The 19227-nt window shown below is 42.8% G+C and overlaps 2 protein-coding genes across 4 annotated transcripts; one reads left to right on the plus strand and one right to left on the minus strand.

Annotated features, from left to right (window-relative positions):
- Nucleotides 1-336: 336 nt before the first annotated feature.
- On the minus strand, nucleotides 337-1142 carry LOC110537319 (basic helix-loop-helix and HMG box domain-containing protein 1-like). Its single transcript, XM_021623264.2, has 2 exons — nucleotides 917-1142; nucleotides 337-801 (listed from the first exon to the last, which is right to left on the minus strand). The coding sequence occupies exons 1-2, from the start codon at nucleotides 1027-1029 to the stop codon at nucleotides 627-629; spliced, it is 288 nt and encodes a 95-aa protein (XP_021478939.1). The 5' UTR covers nucleotides 1030-1142; the 3' UTR covers nucleotides 337-626.
- A 12939-nt stretch (nucleotides 1143-14081) lies between these two features.
- LOC110537320 (glutaminyl-peptide cyclotransferase-like protein) lies at nucleotides 14082-18358 on the plus strand. 3 transcript variants are annotated; one of them, XM_021623265.2, is made up of 8 exons: nucleotides 14082-14273; nucleotides 14479-14801; nucleotides 15150-15296; nucleotides 15453-15755; nucleotides 16268-16429; nucleotides 16528-16627; nucleotides 17048-17164; nucleotides 17492-18358. In XM_021623265.2, the coding sequence occupies exons 2-8, from the start codon at nucleotides 14568-14570 to the stop codon at nucleotides 17635-17637; spliced, it is 1209 nt and encodes a 402-aa protein (XP_021478940.1). In that variant the 5' UTR covers nucleotides 14082-14273; nucleotides 14479-14567; the 3' UTR covers nucleotides 17638-18358. The 3 variants fall into 3 exon arrangements, with proteins under 3 accessions (XP_021478940.1, XP_036793200.1, XP_036793202.1); XM_036937305.1 differs by having other exon boundaries at nucleotides 14082-14801; XM_036937307.1 differs by lacking the exon at nucleotides 14479-14801.
- The last annotated feature ends 869 nt before the right edge of the window (nucleotides 18359-19227 follow it).

Here is a 19227-nt window from a genome sequence, read left to right on the forward strand (position 1 = left end):
TGGTATGGTTCTCAATCAGAGGCAGCTGTCATTCATTGTCCCTGACTGAGAACCATTCTTAGGTAGTCTGGTTTCACTTTTGAGTTGTGAGTGATTATTTTCTGTGTCAGTGTTTGTTCCACACGGGACTGTTTCGTTTGTTTCGCTTATTCACATTGTTATTTTGTAGTTTAGTGTTCATGTAAATAAAGTATTGTTATGGACACTTACCACGCTGCGCATTGGTCCTCCGATCCTTCCTATTACTCCTCTTCGTCAGAAGGAGGAGGACAATCGTTACAGAATGACATGACTAGTAAAACACTGCCTTGGCATTATAACCCAAGGGAAGACCTCACTTAATGTAAATAGAAAACTCCCAAGTAAAAATTATATCTTTAAAATCAAGTTTGAACATTTTGTATAAATATATTTCAACTTGAAGTAGAAAACAATAAGTAACAGTTCAAATGTGGCGTGCAAGACAGAATTAAGTGTCTGCGTTTGTGAATATAATTTAACCTCCAACGAACTCCATAATTAACTCATACAGTAAGACTTAAATAAACAGTGTTTATTTGAATATGGACACAGATATAAATATGGACATCCAATGCTAGATGCATATGGTCAGTGAAGGGTCAGTGTCAGGAGGTAGCTTCTCTATGAGCCTCCTCTGGCTGCAGCACAAGGGTCTCTCTGGGCCAGCAGCATGTGGAGGGGGTGGGTACACAGTCCTCTTCCTCCCGGTCTCCCTCTCCCTCCACCAGCTCACTCCTTACGGTCTGGTTCTGCTGGCGGCTGAAGCGACGAGCCTTCAGACTGAGAGAGATAAAACGAACACACATTCCTCTAAAGAAACTAATGAAGCACATCCTCTCATTACCAAACTACAATATCAGAGTACAGAGACCAACACAGTGAGAGGGATACTGACCAGTAGACACACCTCTCCTGCTTGGGCATGATGTGCCACAGGCTGGCCAGCTCCTTGGTGACCACAGTAGACGGAGTGCCAGGGTGAGTGCTGTTCAGAGACATGGCAGCCATCTTAGTTATAGACACACAGAGGTAGAGAACATCCAGCTGAAACACAGGGTTATGGGGGTTATAGGGTTGACTCACCAGAGCTACAGTGCCTTGCGAAAGTATTTGGCCCCCTTGAACTTTGCGACCTTTTGCCACATTTCAGGCTTCAAACATAAAGATATAAAATTGTATTTTTTTGTGAAGAATCAACAACAAGTGGGACACAATCATGAAGTGGAACGACATTTATTGGATATTTCAAACTTTTTTAACAAATCAAAACGGAAAAATTGGGCGTGCAAAATTATTCAGCCCCCTTAAGTGAATACTTTGTAGCGCCACCTTTTGCTGCGATTACAGCTGTAAGTCGCTTGGGGTATGTCTCTATCAGTTTTGCACATCGAGAGACTGACATTTTTCCCATTCCTCCTTGCAAAACAGCTCGAGCTCAGTGAGGTTGGATGGAGAGCATTTGTGAACAGCAGTTTTCAGTTCTTTCCACAGATTCTCGATTGGATTCAGGTCTGGACTTTGACTTGGCCATTCTAACACCTGGATATGTTTATTTTTGAACCATTCCATTGTAGATTTTGCTTTATGTTTTGGATCATTGTCTTGTTGGAAGACAAATCTCCGTCCCAGTCTCAGGTCTTTTGCAGACTCCATCAGGTTTTCTTCAAGAATGGTCCTGTATTTGGCTCCATCCATCTTCCCATCAATTTTAACCATCTTCCCTGTCCCTGCTGAAGAAAAGCAGGCCCAAACCATGATGCTGCCACCACCATGTTTGACAGTGGGGATGGTGTGTTCAGGGTGATGAGCTGTGTTGCTTTTACGCCAAACATAACGTTTTGCATTGTTGCCAAAAAGTTCAATTTTGGTTTCATCTGACCAGAGCACCTTCTTCCACATGTTTGGTGTGTCTCCCAGGTGGCTTGTGGCAAACTTTAAACGACACTTTTTATGGATATCTTTAAGAAATGGCTTTCTTCTTGCCACTCTTTCATAAAGGCCAGATTTGTGCAATATACGACTGATTGTTGTCCTATGGACAGAGTCTCCCACCTCAGCTGTAGATCTCTGCAGTTCATCCAGAGTGATCATGGGCCTCTTGGCTGCATCTCTGATCAGTCTTCTCCTTTTATGAGCTGAAAGTTTAGAGGGACGGCCAGGTCTTGGTAGATTTGCAGTTGTCTGATACTCCTTCCATTTCAATATTATCGCTTGCACAGTGCTCCTTGGGATGTTTAAAGCTTGGGAAATCTTTTTGTATCCAAATCCGGCTTTAAAGTTCTTCACAACAGTATATCGGACCTGCCTGGTGTGTTCCTTGTTCTTCATGATGCTCTCTGCGCTTTTAACGGACCTCTGAGACTATCTCTCTCGGGGCGGCAGGGTAGCCTAGTGGTTAGAGCGTTGGACTAGTAACCGGAAGGTTGCGAGTTCAAACCCCCCGAGCTGACAAGGTACAAATCTGTCGTTCTGCCCCTGAACAGGCAGTTAACCCACTGTTCCCAGGCCGTCATTGAAAATAAGAATTTGTTCTTAACTGACTTGCCTGGTTAAATAAAGGTAAAATAAAATAAAAAAAAAAAAAAAAAATCACAGTGCAGGTGCATTTATACGGAGACTTGATTACACACAGGTGGATTGTATTTATCATCATTAGTCATTTAGGTCAACATTGGATCATTCAGAGATCCTCACTGAACTTCTGGAGAGAGTTTGCTGCACTGAAAGTAAAGGGGCTGAATAATTTTGCACGCCCAATTTTTCAGTTTTTGATTTGTTAAAAAAGTTTGAAATATCCAATAAATGTCGTTCCACTTCATGATTGTGTCCCACTTGTTGTTGATTCTTCACAAAAAAATAAAGTTTTATAGCTTTATGTTTGAAGCCTGAAATGTGGCAAAAGGTCGCAAAGTTCAAGGGGGCCGAATACTTTCGCAAGGCACTGTAGGTCTTCCTGCTGATGCGGCAGAACATGATAAAGCCATTGACACTCTTCTTCTTTAGGGGTGGAGGGACTTGAGGGTGAACCCTGGTGGAGGCGTTGCCACTGCGCCGGCGTCCTGTGCTGCTGGTCTACGACTTCAGAGGGACTAGTTGTTTCTTGGGGGTCCTGGTGATGTCCTCCTCCTCCCCCGGTGAGGACTGCCACCCTCCTTCATGCCTCACCACAGCTTCACCTTCCGACAGCTAGGGGGAACAGTGGCTTTATATTTGACTTGAACATACTCATGTACCTAACATCATTTCAAATCAAATTTTATTAGTCACATGCGCCGAATACAACAGGCATTACAGTGAAATGCTTACTTACAAGCCCCTTACCAACAATGCAGTTTAAAAAAAAACACAGATAAGAATAAGAAATAAAAGTAACAAGTAATTAAAGAGCAGCAGTAAAATAACAGTAGCGAGACTATATACAGGGAGGTACCGGTACAAAGTCAATGTGCGGGGTGACTGGTTAGTTGAGGTAATATGTACATGTAGGTAGTTATTAAAGTGACTATGCATAGATGATAACAAGAGAGTAGCAGCAGTGTAAAGGGGGGGGACAATGCAAATAGTCTGGGTATCCATTTGATTAGATGTTCAGAGGCTTATGGCTTGGGGTAGAAGCTGTTTAGAAAGCCTCTTGGTCCTAGACTTGGCTCCGGTACCGCTTGCTGTGCAGTAGCAGAGAGAACAGTCTATGACTAGGGTGGCTGGAGTCTTTGACAATTGTTAGGGCCTTCCTCTGACACCGCCTGGTATAGAGGTCCTAGATGGCAGGAAGCTTGGCCCCAGTGATGTACTGAACCGTTCGCACTACCCTCTGCCTTGCGGTCGGAGGCCGAGCAGTTGCCATATCAGGCAGTGATGCAACCACTCTTGATGGTGCAGCTGTAGAACCTATTGAGGATCTGAGGACCCATACAAAATATTTTCAGTCTCCTGAGGGGGAATAGGTTTTGTCGTGCCCTCTTCACGACTGTCTTGGTGTGCTTGGACCATGTGAGTTTGTTGGTGATGTAGACATCACAGAACTTGAAGCTCTCAACCTGCTCCACTGCAGCCCCGTGAGAATGGGGGCCTGCTCGGTCCTCTTTTTCCTGTAGTCCACAATCATCTCCTTTGTCTTGATCATGTTGAGGGAGAGGTTGTTGTCCTGGCACCACACGGCCAGGTCTCTGACCTTCTCCCTATAGGCTGTCTCATTGTTGTTGGTGATCAGGCCTACCACTGTTGTGTCATCGGCAAACTAAGCATGCACCCCTGAGTGGCCCGGTGTTGAGGATCAGCGTGGCGGATTACTCTTATCTGCGTGGATCAGCGTGCTGTTACCTACTCTTACCACCTGTGGGTGGCCCGTCAAGAAGTCCAGGATCCAGTTGCAGAGGGAGGTATTTAGTCCCAGGATCCTTAGCTTATTGACTAGCTTTGAGGGTACTATGGTATTTAGAGGATTCTAAACAGCTTCTACCCCCAAGCCATAAGACTCCTGAACATTTAATCAAATGGCAACCCAGACAATTTGCATTGCCCTCCCCCCCTTTACACCGCTGCAACTCTCTGATATAATTTATGCATAGTCATTTTAATAACTCTACCCACTTGTACAGTTGAAGTCAGAAGTTTACATACACTTTAAAAAGCGTTTTTCAACCACTCCACAAATTTCTTGTAAAAAACTATAGTTTTGGCAAGTCGGTTAGGACATCTACTTTGTGCATGACACAAGTAATTTTTCCAACAATTGTTTCCAGACAGATTATTTCACTTATAATTCACAATTACATACACTAAGTTGACTGTGCGTTTAAACAGCTTGGGAAATTCCAGAAAATTATGTCATGGCTTTAGAAGCTTCTGATAGACTAATTGACATCATTTGAGTCAATTGGAGATGTACCTGTGGATGCATTTCAAGGCCTACCTTCAAACTCAGTGCCTCTTTGCTTGACATCATGGGAAAATCAAAAGAAATTAGCCAAGACCTCAGAAAAAATATTGTAGACCTCCACAAGTCTGGTTCATCCTTGGGAGCAATTGCCAAATGCCTGAAGGTACCACGTTCATCTGTACAAAAAAATAGTATGCAAGTATAAACACCATGTGACCACGCAGCCGTCATACCGCTCAGGAAGGAGACACGTTCTGTCTCCTAGAGATGAACGTACTTTGGTGCGAAAAGTGCAAATAAATCCCAAAACAACAGCAAAGGACCTTGTGAAAATGCTGGAGGAAACAGGTACAGAATTATCTATATTCAAAGTAAAACAAGTCCTATATCGACAACCTGAAAGGCCGTTCAGCAAGAAAGAAGCCACTGCTCCAAAACCGCCATAAAAAAAGCCAGACTACGGTTTGCAACTGCACATGGGGGAAAATATTGTATTTTTGGAGAAATGTCCTCTGGTCTGATGAAACAAAAATAGAACTGTTTGGCCATAATGACCATCGTTATGTTTGGAGGAAAAAGGGGGAGGGTTGCAAGCCGAAGAACACCATCCCAACCATGAAGCACGGGGGTGGCAGCATCATGTTGTAGGGGTGCTTTGCTGCAGGAGGGACTGGTGCGCTTCACAAAATAGATGGCATCATGAGGACGGAAAATTATGTGGATATATTGAAGCTACATCTCAAGACATCAGTTAAAGCTTGATCGCAAATGGTTCTTCCAAATGGACAATGACCCCAAGCATACTTCCAAAGTTGTGGCAAAATGGCTTAAGGACAACAAAGTCAAGGTATTGGAGTGGCCATCACAAAGCCCTGACCTCAATCCCATAGAAAATTTGTGGGCAGAACTGAAAAGGCGTGTGCGAGCAAGGAGGCCTACAAACCTGACTCCGTTACACCAGCTCTGTCAGGAGGAATGGGCCAAAATTCACCCAACTTATTGTGGGACGCTTGTGGAAGGCTACCTGAAACGTTTGACCCAAGTTAAGCGATTTAAAGGCAATGCTACCAAATACTAATTAAGTTTATGTAAACTTTTGACCTACTGGGAATGTGATGAAAGAAATAAAAGCTGAAATAAATCATTCTCTATACTATTATTCTGACATTTCACATTCTTAAAATGAAGTGGTGATCCTAACTGACCTAAGACAGGGAATTTTTACTAGGATTAAATGTCAGGAATTGTGAAAAGCTGAGTTTAAATGCATTTGTCTAAGGTGTATGTAAACTTTTGACTTCAACTGTACATATTACCTCAACTAACCGGTGCCCTACGCACATTGACTCTTTACCTGTACCCCCTGTATATAGTCTCGTTATTGTTATTTTACCGCTGTTCTTAAATTACTTGTTACTTTTTTTTCTTATTCTTACCTGTATTTTTATTTTATTTTAAACTGCATTGTTGGTTAGGTGTTCGTAAGTAAGCATTTGACTGTAAGGTCTACTGCACCTGTTGTATTCGGTGCATGTGACTAATAAAATTGGATTTGATTTGTTGAACGCTGAGCTGTCGTCAATGAATAGCATTCTCACATAGGTGTTCCTTTTGTCCAGGTGGGAAAGGGCAGTGTGGAGTGCAATAGAGATTGCATCATCTTTGGATCTGTTGGGGTGGTATGCAAATGGGAGTGTCTAGGGTTTCTGAGATAATGGTGTTGATGTGAGCCATGACCAGCCTTTCAAAACACTTTATGGCTACAGACGTGGGTACTGCGGGTCTGTAGTCATTTAGGCAGGTTACCTTAGTGTTCTTGGGCACAGGGACTGTGGTGGTGTGCTTGAAACATGTTGGTATTACAGACTCAGACAGGGAGAGGTTGAAAATCTCAGTGAAGACACTTGCCAGTTGGTCAAAGCATTCTCAGAGTACACGTCCTGGTAATCCATCTGGCCCCGCGGCCTTATGAATGTTGACCTGTTTAATTACTCACATTTGCTGTGGAGAGCGTGATCAGTCTTCCGGAACAGCTGGTGCTCTCATGCATGTTTCAGTGTTATTTGCCTCTGTGTGCATAGAAGTAGTTTAGCTTGCCTGGTAGGCTCGTGTCACTGGGCAGCTCTCGGCTGTGCTTCCCTTTGTAGTCTATAATGGTTTGCAAGCCCTGCCACATCCGACGAGCATCAGAGCTGGTGTAGTACGATTCGATCTTAGTCCCTTATTGACGCTTTTCCTGTTTGATGGTTCGTCTGAGGGCAGCTTTAGCCTTTAGCTCAGTGCGAATGTTGCCTTTAATCCATGGCTTCTGGTTGGGGTATGTACGTACGGTCACTGTGGAGACGACGTCATCGATGCACTTATTGATGAAGCCAATGACTGATGTGGTGTACTCCTCAATGTCATCGGAGGAATCCCGGAACATATTCCAGTTTGTGCAAGCAAAACAGTCCTATAGCTCAGCATCTGCTTCATCTGACCACTTTTTTATTGATCTAGTCACTCACTGGTGCTTCCTGCATAAATTGTTGCTTGTAAGCAGGAATCAGGAGGATATAATTATGGTCAGATTTGCCAAATGGAGTGCGGGGAGAGCTTTGTACGAGTCTCTGTGTGTGGAGTAAAGGTGGTCCAGAGTTTTCCCTGCATTAAAGTCCCGGCAACTAGGAGCGTCGCCCCTGGGTGAGCGTTTTCTTGTTTGCTTATGGTGGAATACAGCTCATTCAATGCTGTCTTAGTTCCAGCCTCAGTCTGTGGTGTTATGTAAACAGCTATGAAAACTCTCTAGGTAGATAGTGTGGTCTTCAGCTTATCATGAGATACTCTACCTCAGGTGAGCAATAGCTCGATACTTCCTTAGATATTGTGCACCAGCTGTTATTTACAAAAATACATAATCCGCCTCCCCTTGTCTTACCAGACGCCGCTGTTCTATCCTGCCGGTACAGCGTATTAGCAGCCAGCTGTATGTTGATAGTATTGTCGTTCAGCCACGACTTCGTGAAGCATAGGTTAATACAGTTTTGAATGTCCCGTTGGTAGTTTAATCTTCCGCCTAGGTCATCTATTTTATTCTCCAAAGATTGCACGTTTACTAGCAGAATGGAAGGAAGTGGAGGTTTATTTGATCGCCTAACAATTCTCAGAACGCAGCTCGCCCTCTGGCCCCTTTTTCTCCCCCTCCTCTTCATGCAAATCACGGGAATCTGGGCCTGTTCCAGAGAAAGCAGTATATCGTTTGCGTCGGGCTCGTCAGACTCGTTAAAGGACAGGATTCTGCCAGTCCGTGGTGAGTAATCACAGTCCTGATATCCAGAAGTTATTTTCGGTCATAAGAGACAGTAGCGGCAACAATATGAACAAAATAACAAACAAAAAAAGTTAAAACAAACAAAAAACTATCGGTTGGGGACATGTAAAACGCCAGCCTTCTTCTCCGGCATCATACTATACACTCAAGATTTGTGTTGTGAAAACATGATTCTGCGAGGCTTACCAAGTCAGTGGGGTCATGGCGGGGCAAGCGGGACACTTTCGTGTGGGTTGTTTTAGGGGTGACCCAAACATCCTCGAATAGCACTGTAAAAAGATGAAGGGCTATGTTGGCTATGTTCCACTCTCTCTCTGTCTCTCTCCCTTGCACCAGGAACTGTAGATGATTCAAATCTGATGGAATCCTTCCAACTGAGTTAAAGCCAGCTTTTACAGACTGCACTGCTTGGTAGAATGCACACTACAGCGAGCCTCCCTTAATCTATTTGAAGTCAGAACACTTCAAATACACTTCAATGGTTAGGAACCAATATACTCAGGCAGTTAGGAAAGCTAAGGCTAGCTTTTTCAAACAGAAATGTTCATCCTGTAGCACAAATTCCAAAAAGTTATGGGACACTGTAAAGTCCATGGAGAATAAGAGCACCTCCTCCCAGCTGCCCACTGCACTGAGGCTAGGAAACACTGTCACCACCGATAAATCCACGAAACTTGAGAATTTCAATAAGCATTTTTCTACGGCTGGCCATGCTTTCCACCTGGATACCCTTAACCCGGTCAACAGCCCTGCAACCCCCACAGCAACTTGCCCAAGCCTCCCCCATTTCTTCTTCACCCAAATCAGATAGCGGATGTTCTGAAAGAGCTGCAAAATCTGGACCCCTACAAATCAGTTGCGCTAGACAATCTGGAACCTCTCTTTCTAAAATTATCCGCCGAAATTGTTACAACCACTATTACTAGCCTGTTCAACCTCTTTTTCGTATCATCTGAGATCCCCAAAGATTGGAAAGCTGATGCAGTCAGCTTCAAAGAGGGAGGTACTCTAAACCCAAACTGCTACAGACCTATATCTATCCTACCCTGCCTTTCTAAGGTCTTCGAAAGCCAAGTTAACAAACAGTTCTCTGACTATTTCGAATCCCACCGTACCTTCTCCACTATGCAATCTGGTTTCCGAGCTGGTCATGGGTGCACCTCAGCCACGCTCAAGGTCCTAAATGATATCATAACCACCATTGATACGATACTGTGCAGCTGTATTCATCGACCTGGCCAAGGCTTTCGACTCTGTCAATCACCACATTCTTATCGTCAAGACTCAACAGCCTTGGTTTCTCAAATGACTGCCTCGCCTGGTTCACCAACTACTTCGCAGACAGAGTTCCGTGTGTCAAAATGGAGGCCCTTTTGTTCGGACATCTGGCAGTCTCTATGGGGTGCCACAGGGTTCAATTCTCAGGCCGACTCTTTTCTCTGTATACATCTATGATGTTGCTCTTGCTGCTGGTGATTCTCTGATCCACCTCTACGCAGATGACACCATTCTGTATACATCTGGCCCTTCTTTGGACACTGTGTAAAAACTCCAAACAAGCTTCAATGCCATACAACACTCCTACCGTGGCCTCCAACTGCTCTTAAATGCAAGTAAAACTAAATGCATGCTCTTCAACCGATCGCTGCCCGCACCTGTCCGCCCGTCCAGCATCACTTCTCTGGGCGGTTCTGACTTAGAATATGTGGACAACTACACAAACCTAGGTGTCTAGTCAGACTGTGAACTCTCCTTCCAGACTCACATTAAGCATCTCCAATCCAAAATTAAATCTAGATTCGGCTTCCTATTTCGCAACAAAGCATCCTTCACTCATGCTGCCAAACTTACCCTCGTAAAACGTACTATCCTGCCGATCCTTGACTTCGGCGATGTCATTTACAAAATAGCCTCCAACACTCTACTCAGCAAATTGGATGCAGTCTATCACAGTGCCATCCGTTTTGTCACCAAAGCCCCATATACTACCCACCTCTGCGACCTGTATGCTCTTGTTGGCTGGTCCTCGCTTCATATTCATCGCCAAACCCACTGGCTCCAGGTCATCTATAAGTCTCTGCTAGGTAAACGCCGCCTTATCTCAGCTCACTGGTCACCATAGCAGCATCCATGCGTAGCACGCCCTCCAGCAGGTATATTTCACTGGTCACCCCCAAAGCCAATTCCTCCTTTCCTTACAGTTCTCTGCTGCCAATGACTGAAACTAATTGCAAAAATCACTGAAGCTGGAGACTCATATCTCCCTCACTAACTTTAAGCCCCAGCTGTCAGAGCAGCTCACAGATCATTGCACCTGAACATAGCCCATTTGGAAATAGCCCATCCAACTACCTCATCACCATACTGTTATTTTTTAAATATATTTTTTTACTACTTTGCATCCCAGTATCTCTACTTGCACATTCATCTTCTGCACATGTATCACTCCAATGTTTAATAGCTAAATTGTAATTATTTCACCACTATGGCCTATTTATTGCCTTACCTCCCTTATCTTACCTCATTTGCACACACTGTACATAGGCTTTCTCTATTGTGTAGTTGATTGTATGTTTGTTTATTCCATGTGTAACTCTGTGTTGTGTTTGTGTCGCACTGCTTTGCTTTATCTTGGCCAGGTCGCAGTTGTAAATGAGAACATGTTCTCAACTAGCCTACCTGGTTAAATGAAGGTAAAAAAATAAATAAAAGGAAAATAAAATGGCAGGCAGGGTCTTATATGTACTAGAGGTCGCACGATTATGATTTTTCAACGCCGATACCGATTATTGGAGGACCAAAAAATGCCGATACCGATTAATCTGACAGTTTTTATATATATATATATATATTTGTAATAATAATGACAATTACAACAATACTGAATGAACAATGAACACTTTTATTTTTACTTAATATAATACATAAATAAAAACAATTTAGTCTCAAATAAATAATGAAACATGTTCAATTTGGTTTAAATAACGCAAAAACCCAGTGTTGGAGAAGAAAGTAAAAGTGCAATATGTGCCATTTAAAAAAGCTAACGTTTAAATTCCTTGCTCAGAACATGAGAACATATGAAAGCTGGCAATTCCTTTTAACACGAGTCTTCAATATTCCCAGTTAAGAAGTTTTAGGTTGTAGTTATTATGACACGTCGACTATTTCTCTCTATGCCATATGTATTTCATATGCCTTTGACTATTGGATGTTCGTATAGGCACTTTAGTATTGCCAGCCTAATCTCGGGAGTTGATAGGCTAAACAGCACAATGCTTGAAGCACAGCGAAGAGGTGCTGGCAAATGCAGGAAAGTGCTGTTTGAATGAATGCTTACGAGACTGCTGCCGTCTACCACCGCTCAGTCAGACTGCTCTATCAAATCATAGACTTAATTCTAATATAATAAACACACATAAATACGAGCCGTTTGTCATTAACATGGTCAAATCCGGAAACTATCATTTTGGGATTTAAAAAAATAATATTTCAGTGAAATACGGAACCGTTCCGTATTTTATCGAACGAGTGGCAACCCTAAGTCTAAATATTGCTGTTACATTGCACAACCTTCAATGTTATGTCATAATTTTATACAATTCTGGCCAAATAATTACGGTCTTATTTGCAAGAAATGGTCTTCACACAGTTCGCTACGAGCCAGGCGACCCAAACTGCTGCATTTGACCTGAGTCTGCTTGCACTGAACGCAAGAGAAGTGACACAATTTGCCTAGTTAATATTGCCTGCTAACATGAATGACTTTTAACTAAATATGCAGGTTTAAAAATATATACTTCTGTGCATTGATTTTAAGAAAGGCATTGATGTTTATGGTTAGGTACATTTGTGCAACGATTGTGCTTTTTCGCGAATACACTTTTGTTAAATCATCACCTGTTTGGCGAAGTTGAAGTAGGCTGTGATTCGATGACAAATTAACAGGCCCCGCGTTGATTATATGCAATGCAAGACAAGCTAGTTGACCTAGTAATATCATCAAGTATGTGTAGTTAACTAGTGATTATGTGAAGATTGATTGTTTTTATAAGTGTAATGCTTGATAGAAACTTACCGTGGCTCCTTGCAGCCACAAGGTCCTTTTGATGCTGCACTCACGTAACAGGTGGTCAGCCTGCCACGCAGTCTCCTCGTGGATTTCAATGTAATCGGCCATAATCGACATCCAAAAAGGCCGATAACAGATTGTTATGAAAACTTGAAATCGGTCCCAATTCATAGGTCGACCTCTAATACATACCCAACATAAAGCAGCAACACCTTGGTCACTAAGGACAAGGTTCAAACAGCTTAATATTGAGCGTGTGATATTAATAAAAGTGTTACCGTGGAGCTCCTCCTTTCCCTCAGGCAGCAGGCAGTGGTACCTGAGGTGGGGGCAGGTCTCTTGCGGGAACGACTGAAGACATACTTGCATTTGGCCTTTAGATTGTGAGGGGGAGTACAGGGCTCAAAGGGGGTGTTCTCTTCACTCTCAGAACCTGTGCATGCAAAAACACATAGTGTAAATGCATTGATATGAAACTCAAGCACATAGTCTGTACTTGTCTTGATGCTGGGGTTGTGGTACCTGTGTCGGGTTCCTGCTTGGGGGTGCATTGGGGAGGCAAGCGGCACTGCGGGGTCCTCATCCTACTCTGAAGAAAGTCAAAATAGCGCAGCATGTGGACCAGAGTCTCCTTCTGAAGATAGATTAGAGGAGAGACATCACACACAGAAACACCCACCCACATAATGTAACCGTACTGAATTCAGGCAAAGACATGCACCCACATACTGTCTATATAAACGGACACAAAGACTTGTACAGAGAATTCATGAATTCAAATAAATCAAGAATGCCAGTGCATAAACCTTGGTGAGGCCATTCCTAGGCTCAGATATGGGCAGGAGGCCTGCAATCTCTGTTCCTCCAGCATGTGCTCCAGTCCAGCTGATCCTCACTGTAAGATAAGTAAAAATGTTTAGCTACAGTAAATAATTATCATGATCTCATTCAAGCCTCGTTTCTAATTATTGACAGTGACATGCAACAGGCCATTTTAGAAGCTAAAACTACCTTTTCCAGCGAGTCTCGTCCCTGCCTGCGGGTTCTGGTGCCATTGCTCAAATCTGCCACAGGGGGCGTCAAATATGCACGATTACCGTTCACAGACCCATACAAAGTAACGTTAGCTTGCTAGCTAGCTGAAGTTTGCCATCTCTCAGTCTAGCTAACGTTACTGGTTTTAATTTCACGCCTTTAACCAAATATTATTTTTTACTTTTATATGCTTCGCCTCTTCCTCAGCTGCTTTAACTAAAATATATTTGAGCTAACGTTAATTCTATAGCAAAATCGATATAGCTAGCTAGCCAGGTAGCCAGCTAACGTTAGCTGAGTAACTTGACTCATTTTTTGATAGTGAGCGGACGAGCAGAGATAAGCAAGCGAAATATAAATTACAATTCATGTCACCTCATTGGCAATAAAAAAAAAAGCCAATCCCTTTGCACGAGGCTAGACACAGACCTATCCTAGGGAGTACAGTGAATGTTCTAAGATTTGTAAGAAATATATTGGATTTGAACATTACCATGTGGAAATGTGGCCTACTTGATTAACCAATCAGTTGTCTGGTTCAATCATTTATTCAACAATGTACAATTATACAGATATTGATAAAACAATACATATATATTTTGGGGGCTAATGTGGGATTATTTTATTTGTTTAAATCTAGCCTGTTGTCATTTCAGAATGTATTCCAAAAACACTAAGCCACTTTTCCAGTACTTTTTTTCTCCATCGATTGTAAACCTAAACCTTTTCGTGCACGACCATTTTCGCAGCAGGTACCGGTCTGAACTTGTCTGCCTGAATACTGCTCTTGTTTTTGCACCAACAGCAGACACGGAACTTCGGCGTGCAAAAATGAGGCCATAACGAATGATATGGCGGAATCAATATTCGACTGGTGTGGACGTTGGTAGATTTAATTGAATAGATCTGCCGATGCATGCATGTCCCAACATGACTGTGTAAAGTGTTCCATTCAGGTAAATTATCCTCTATGTTCTTGTTGAATGGTAGCATATCCTGTTGAGATTGTGTCAAATGAAATAATAGATGTCATACATGGGCTCGAGTCTAAGCAGCCAGTGGCCTCATTAATTACATAAACAGTCAATCAGTCATGGAAGGTGTCATATTGTTTTTTTGTAATAATTAACATGCGCGTTCTTCTCCATTGCCATACGCCAGCCTGGAATCATATGCACTTTAACGCAAATAGTTGAGAAAGGCTCTGTACCAGACTGTACTGTTGTGTGAATCTATCCATACTTCAAGTCATGAGAACCATCCGGAGGCACCGATCTGCTACGGGCACGGAGCTGCTACTGGGACGTTGCAACCGGCTCCGGATGTCCCGAGTTCGGATGCTTCTCGTTTGTCTATGCGGGATGCTGGCTATGGCTCTGACACTTGGATTTTATTTGTCGAGTAATGATACAAGAGATGATGATGACAGTATTCATATGCACGATAACATACAATTTCGTGTGCCAGACCTAATAAGAGACAAGGTAGGTGATAGATACTGTATTGTTTATTGTATATTGTAGCCTCCAGTTTTCTAATATTGCACCAATCCGAAAGGAGTAGCATACTTTTTTAGGTGATGCTATCTTGCTACAGCCTACACACCCCAGCTAGCAGGAATACTTAACCCTGTCTGTTCAACTATAGATGCTATATAAGCATCTATATTGATACATTCCACTGATGGTAGAAAATTAACCTCAAGTCAGATATTTGATTGCTCAATAATTAACAATATTTTCTGCAAGGTAACAGACAGTTTTTCAAAATGCATATGTGAAAAAAATACTGCAACTGCCTCCTCTCTCTCCTGCTGTCCTCCCCTTCTGCAGTTGACCCATAACCCCCGTAGGTCCACTGTGGCCCAGATCAAACGTCTGGTGGGCCAGGTAAATTCGGGGAGGCTTTGGTACTCTCTCCTGAGGCCCATCCTGGTAGAGAGACTACCAGGTACAAGAGGCAGCCGTAGGGTGCGTGAGGTTAGGACATTTATTGACTCCTGCAAGAGACATCAGGGTAGAACGTCTGTAATGTCTGAACTGGTATCTCTCAATCTCTGTTTTACATGTTATTCTAACAATTAACATTTTGTTTACTGGAATTAAAACCACACTTTTTTTCTGTGATTGCCACAGCACATCTACAGCCATCTAGAGTTCCTGTCAGCGGGTTGGTCGTTGGAGGTCGACTCCTTTAATTCTGCTACCCCAAAGGGACTAATCACCTTCTCCAACCTGCTAGCAGTCCTGGACCCCTCGGCCCCGCGTCGTCTGCTGCTGGCCTGCCACTACGACTCCAAGGCCATGCCCCCAGCTTCCAAAACCCCCGACGGTCCTCTCAGGAGGTTCCTAGGGGCCAGCGACGCGGCCGTCCCCTGTGCCATGATACTGGAGCTGGTGACTGCACTGGACGTCCACCTGAAAGTGCTAAAACAACAGGTAAATACTGTGTCTGCTCTGCTACTTTAGGGCCAAGGTATGCTTTAGAGGGCAAGGATGAAAGTGATGACTTCACAGATCCTTTTAAGTTCTCGGTTGCATGGGGAAAATAAAATGTTGGATTTGCAGAAAGCGTAGGGAAACAGATGAAATTATGTGCTATCGTTTGTGGGTGGACTACCCTCTGAAGAGTTTGCCACTCTCCCAAGATGTCAGACTATATATAGATCTGGAGTTTTACCCATGCTTACACATGAATTATTTATACATTTATTTCCAATTTAAACTGTGCAGACATTGATGGGTTGGAGCCCAGACATCATTAACACTCACCTGTCATCTCCCATGTTGGCAGCAGAAGCAATGCATTTTAAAGGATATTGAATGGTAGTCACATATTATTCGACCTATAACTTTTTTTTCTAAACATATACTGTATGTTATATTACAAGAAGATCTACCACTCCATCCCCTGTACATTTTTTCTCTCTGTCTGTTTTTCTCTCTGGTAGAAGTCACAGGTGACATTGCAGTTGGTTTTCTTTGATGGTAATGAGGCGTTTGAGCAGCCAAGCCCCTCCGACTCTCTGTATGGCTCACGTTACCTTGCTGAACAAATGTCCCGCACCCCTCACCCCCCAGGAGCCGAACATACCACCCTGTTAAATGCTTTGGTGAGGCTTTTTTAGTGTATGTTACAATGTTCCCTTGCCAAGCCATATGTAGTATGCAATGTGTTCTGTGTGTTGATTTGCTGACTTTTTACTGGCAGGACCTGTTTGTTCTGTTGGATCTGATTGGTGCACCTGACCCTATGTTTGTCAACCACTTTGACAACACTGTACGCTGGTTTGATGAGCTCATATATGCAGGTAAGACCCCCCCACCCCACTTCTCAACATTTTTACTCCACATACAGTATCACAAAAATTGCCAGATAAATGAAAGAATTGTTAGCACATTGATTGCTCACTTTAATCATAATGGGGCAAAAACATGTTGTAATGGAGATTGTGAAGTAGAGGGAAGGAGGCAGAGGTACACTAGAATGACAGAAAGAGCCAGGGAGCAAGGCAAAGAGAGTTAGGTAGGTGGATGACTGACTCATGCTGATACAGGACCAGGCTCTCCAGTGCTGATCTGACTTTAATTTCACTCAGGCACAGTAATAAGACACCTGGAGTGAGCTGTTCTTACTCCCTCAATGTTCTGTCTCCCCTCTGCTTATTCCTCCCGTTCTTTATCATTGGCCTTGACCATGGCCCGCGGTGGCTGTCATGTCCGTCTGCCAGAGAGGAGACTCCATAAGCTGGGTCTGCTGTCCTCCCACCCCAGAGAGGTGAGCTACTTTAGGAAGGACATAAACCTGGGCCCTGTGGAGGACGACCATGTGCCCTTCCTCCAGCAGGGTGAGAGCACACCTACTGTACATAGATAGACAGATGGTTAGAGAGCACATTTACCGACTAATAAGAATGGATGTTTAACAGTACACATTGAATACCTACACAGCTGATTAGACTATGGCCTTATGACTGTACTGTATCTACAGAGATTGGTTTCCTCCTGCTTTAGTTTTATCCCTGTAGAACTTAATGTACCATCTGCCTGTTTTCTCTCTCGCTCTATCAAACTCTGTCTACCCTATCTGTCCTCTACACTCTACCCTATCTCATTTTTCTTCTCTCTTCCTCTATCTCTCTGCCATTCCCACCCACTCTGCTCTATGCCTGCAGGGGTTCCAGTACTACACATGATCACAACGCCCTTCCCCTCCTTTATGCACACTCTGGAGGACACAGCGGAACACATCCATTCTCAGACTATCGAGAATCTCACCAAGGTGCTAGTGGTGTTCCTTGCTGAATACATAGGACTCTGACTGACATTTTTCCCCCATTATTATTGACCATACACATTGATCCGTTCAATTTTATGCCACAATCACCCACCCTTGTTTTATAATATCAGCCACTCTCCCACTTACAGTTAATTACTTGATTACTTAGTATCACATCCCCACATCATACATTTCCAAAGTCCTAATTTTTCCACATCACCTATAATCCCACATTCTATACCCTATTCTTATTGTTTTTTCTTTATCCATTCTGGAGCCAAACTAGAAAACTGTTGAAATTAGGATTGTGATTACAGAGGCCTTTTACATACCCTGTCCCTCTAATTCTCATAATCGATGTGGGTCTCATATTTATGCAAAAACACATGGCTAAACTTGATAATGTGCCTTTTTTCAATATGTTCAGTAAATAAGGTTGTGAACATTAGAGTATATAGTGCTTCCCAGTGAGGGATAGAAAAAACAGTTTAAAAGGCGAAATAAAGAGGTGATATACAGACATTACTGTACATATTTATTCACCCAAAAAGTAAGTTATAGTCCAGCCCAGTAATAATATAGCAATAAATATGTGCTTTGACAAGTGCCAGATTATATGGAATATAATTGCATGTAGCTAATACAAGTAATACAAAGTAAAAGTTTCCAGTAGTACATACACCCACGAACTCTGTTTGTTGAAATATATGTATTAGGATGAAGATGAATCAAATGTATTGGTATGACTTTGTATATGGAGCATTAAGATATTTAGAGATATTCGTCTAAAATCAAAACTAGGTTCAGTGCCAATGCTTTACATATCACTTGTATACTGAAAGAGTTGCATCTACCAGTTAACTGGCCAAAAGTGATAATAACTCATTGAAAACTATTATCTATTGCATACTGTATGCATCCACTATTGTAGCATAACAATGACCTTGAGGTGTCAGCCAGCAGAATGTAATAATGCATAATGAGAAACTATTTAATGCGCAATACTTGTTACAGCATACTCAGTTCCAACATTATTATACTGTGTGAATGGATGCTGAAACTGCCACTGTTTTGTTAATAGCCTGGGTTCCAGTCTGTTTCTGCTAATGTAGCACATGGGGATGTGTGAAACTTACTCCTCAGCCTGAAGTGTCCCTACTTGCACCAGTGTGTAGCTAGCTTTTCACGTGGTGTCGACTGGTAAGATGCTTCAGGAAGGTGGTCACGTGTGTTAGCAAGGCAGAGGTCCTGGGTACGAGCCTCATGTGACCTGAGTCAAGAAGAAGTGGTACTTGCTAAGTATAACGTCTGTTAACACTCAGTTGTTTATGCACAACAAGCAGGCACCCAGGCTCCAATTTGAGTCATCTAATCGCCTATGTGAAAGATTGATTGATGCTATACTTAAGCAATAAGGCCCGAGGGGGTGTGGTATGTTGGACATATACCACAAGCCTTATTGCTATTGTAAACTGTAAACTGGTTACCAATATAAATAGAACAGTAAATAAGTATTTTTGAGTCATACCCATGGTATATTGTCTGATATACAAGACTGAAATACTGTTTTAGCCAATCAGCAACCAGGACCCAAAATACACAGTTTGTAATGGTACCTCAACCCTTGTATTG

The sequence above is a fragment of the Oncorhynchus mykiss genome, chromosome 12 (assembly GCF_013265735.2).
Source record: "Oncorhynchus mykiss isolate Arlee chromosome 12, USDA_OmykA_1.1, whole genome shotgun sequence".
NCBI lineage: Eukaryota > Metazoa > Chordata > Actinopteri > Salmoniformes > Salmonidae > Oncorhynchus > Oncorhynchus mykiss.

What these genes read in the sequence shown, in the direction of transcription:
- LOC110537319 (XM_021623264.2), bottom strand. Translation starts at nt 1,029, where the DNA reads ATGGCTGCCATGTCTCTGAACAGCACTCACCCTGGCACTCCGTCTACT. An exon ending in CAGGAGAGGTGTGTCTACTG is followed by an intron (nt 802 to 916) that starts GTCAGTATCCCT and finishes TATCTCTCTCAG; the next exon opens with TCTGAAGGCTCGTCGCTTCA.
- LOC110537320 (XM_036937305.1), top strand. Translation starts at nt 14,568, where the DNA reads ATGAGAACCATCCGGAGGCACCGATCTGCTACGGGCACGGAGCTGCTA. An exon ending in GCAGCCGTAGGGTGCGTGAG is followed by an intron (nt 15,297 to 15,452) that starts GTTAGGACATTT and finishes TGATTGCCACAG; the next exon opens with CACATCTACAGCCATCTAGA. An exon ending in CCACCCTGTTAAATGCTTTG is followed by an intron (nt 16,430 to 16,527) that starts GTGAGGCTTTTT and finishes TTTTACTGGCAG; the next exon opens with GACCTGTTTGTTCTGTTGGA.